The following is a 2247-nucleotide window of genomic DNA, read 5'->3' on the forward strand; positions in this document are numbered from 1 at the left end:
GGAGTTACGGCCTCGCCTTTGTACAATGGGGCGTTAATACCACATACCACGAAGCCATAAAGATGACTCCGTATGAAGCAGTTTTTGGTCAAAAACCACGAATGGGACTGGCAACAAAAGTACCTCGAGAATTATTGGACAATATAATGACAGGAACGCTAGAAGAGGATATGTTGGACATGCTTTTTGATCCACCTACTACAATATCTACTCATACCATTCCGGAATATCGGAACGATGAAGACGCGGAAGTACTCAATATTGAAGTGAGTAAAATTAAGATTGTAGGAATTGTATTTTTTATTTAACCAATTTTAATTTAACATTTACCTAATAATAATTCAAAAATCTTTTATAATATGTATGATTAGGTGGGGTAAGTGCGTTTTCGACTAATAAATTTAATTGGTTTTAATTTTATTAATTTAATACTTATCATCATATTTATAAATGTTGTATAGAATATATTATAATTATAACAATGGTATACTCGTACAATATGATAATTAATAATTTAATTAATTAATTAAATAACTTTTATAGACAAATGATTTAGAGGGTACGCATGAAGAACTACTAGAAATCAATACTGCGTGCTCGCTACATGTTACGCCCGAAAATGGAGTACAGCAACTTGATAATTTGATAAAGACCACACGAAACATTTTGGAGATTGAAAGTGACACCGACGAAGTCAATCGGTTTTTTTTTTAATTAATTAGGTATTAATTATTTTTTAATTATATAGAACACTGAAGAGGTAATTTTCGATCATCCAGCTCTAACACGACGCAAAATGCAGCACAAAATTTAAAATCTCAAGCGGACAGGATGGTAACCAGGGGAAAAGGCATCCTCCCTCCCTTAAAAGTTGGTGACAATGTTCTTGTGCCAATTCCGTCGGTGGATCGAGGGCGAGGAGATGCAGCCAACCTTCTTTCAGTTATAATAGAAGAAAATGATGGCAAATTTCGTATTGCGACAAAAGAAGGGATTCTGAGCACATGGCTGGAGCGGAACAGTTTGGCTGCTACAAAGTACTGTTCCCTAACAACTGCAGACGTTCAAAATTTAAATGAATATACTTTACGGGAACTCGTTCGATTAGGGTCAGTAGGAACCGGACAAGGATATCGACGTTGTACCTGCCGTACGAATTGCACATCAAAAAAGTGCACATGCAAAAAAAATGACATGATGTGTAATTCGGCGTGCCATCCCGGCCGTAGTTGTCAAAATGTATAGGTAAATATAAATATATAACTAAAAAAATTAATATAATTTCATAACTTTCGATTATTTTTTTTTAAATTTTTTGTACACATAATTTATTATTACAATTAGATTTTATTATGTTTAAAGTGTTTTATGTAAGAACATAAATATAACACATTAATTTATATTGAATTATATATTATAATTTTTTTATTATGGTCTTGCGGATTTCATGAAATCGGCAGAAAAATTTCCGATTTCACGTTTTCTGCAACAGCGTTGCTCATTTCATGAAATCGGCAATTTTTCTGCCGATTTCATGTAATCGGAAATTTCACAAATTCGGCGTAACATATATATAGTAATATTAATATTTAACATTTATATTATTATCATGTTCATCCATAGACAAATTATTGTGTTATCACCTCCAAATTTTGCTTGTCATTCCATGATATCTAATTTTTTGCTCTATGATTTTCTTAAGCTATGCTCTATCTCTTTCACATTCATGTTTAATATCTTTGATTTCTTTCTAATAATGTTGGTCTCACGGTGACATAGGCGGGGTGTGTGGGAGACGCAGTCCATTTATTAATATGTCTATGGGAAATACGCATCCCGGCTTTACAGTTAAGGATTAATATTGTAAATCCTTTAACCGGATCTAGTTAATTAATTTTACCTGACTCAATACGTAATAAGAAAGCTGTTATAAATGCAAAAAACAATGATGAAAAATGTTTTAAATATGCGATTTTATCTAAGTATAATAATCAATCAAATAAAAGTCGATTTAATTACCAATATTTTAAAATGCTTGAAAAGAAAAGTGAATTAAATTTTCACTGTATCAATTATCCGACACCTGTCACACAAATTAAAATATTTGAACGTTTAAATAATTTGTCAGTTAATGTTTTTAGTTTAGATGATACAAATGTTGTTTTTACATTATACAGGGTGTTTCACGATGAACTGACTATTGCAATAACTTGTATTCTAACCATATTTTTTCATTTTTTTTTTTTT

General features: G+C 31.3%; 1 protein-coding gene across 1 annotated transcript; it reads left to right on the plus strand.

The window, feature by feature from the left end:
* The first annotated feature begins 12 nt into the window (after positions 1-12).
* On the plus strand, positions 13-821 carry LOC107885698. Its single transcript, XM_016809369.2, has 3 exons — positions 13-266; positions 544-693; positions 749-821. The coding sequence occupies exons 1-3, from the start codon at positions 63-65 to the stop codon at positions 812-814; spliced, it is 420 nt and encodes a 139-aa protein (XP_016664858.1). The 5' UTR covers positions 13-62; the 3' UTR covers positions 815-821.
* Positions 822-2247: the final 1426 nt, after the last annotated feature.

Source organism: Acyrthosiphon pisum, unplaced genomic scaffold (genome assembly GCF_005508785.2).
Source record: "Acyrthosiphon pisum isolate AL4f unplaced genomic scaffold, pea_aphid_22Mar2018_4r6ur Scaffold_7794;HRSCAF=8376, whole genome shotgun sequence".
Lineage (NCBI taxonomy): Eukaryota > Metazoa > Arthropoda > Insecta > Hemiptera > Aphididae > Acyrthosiphon > Acyrthosiphon pisum.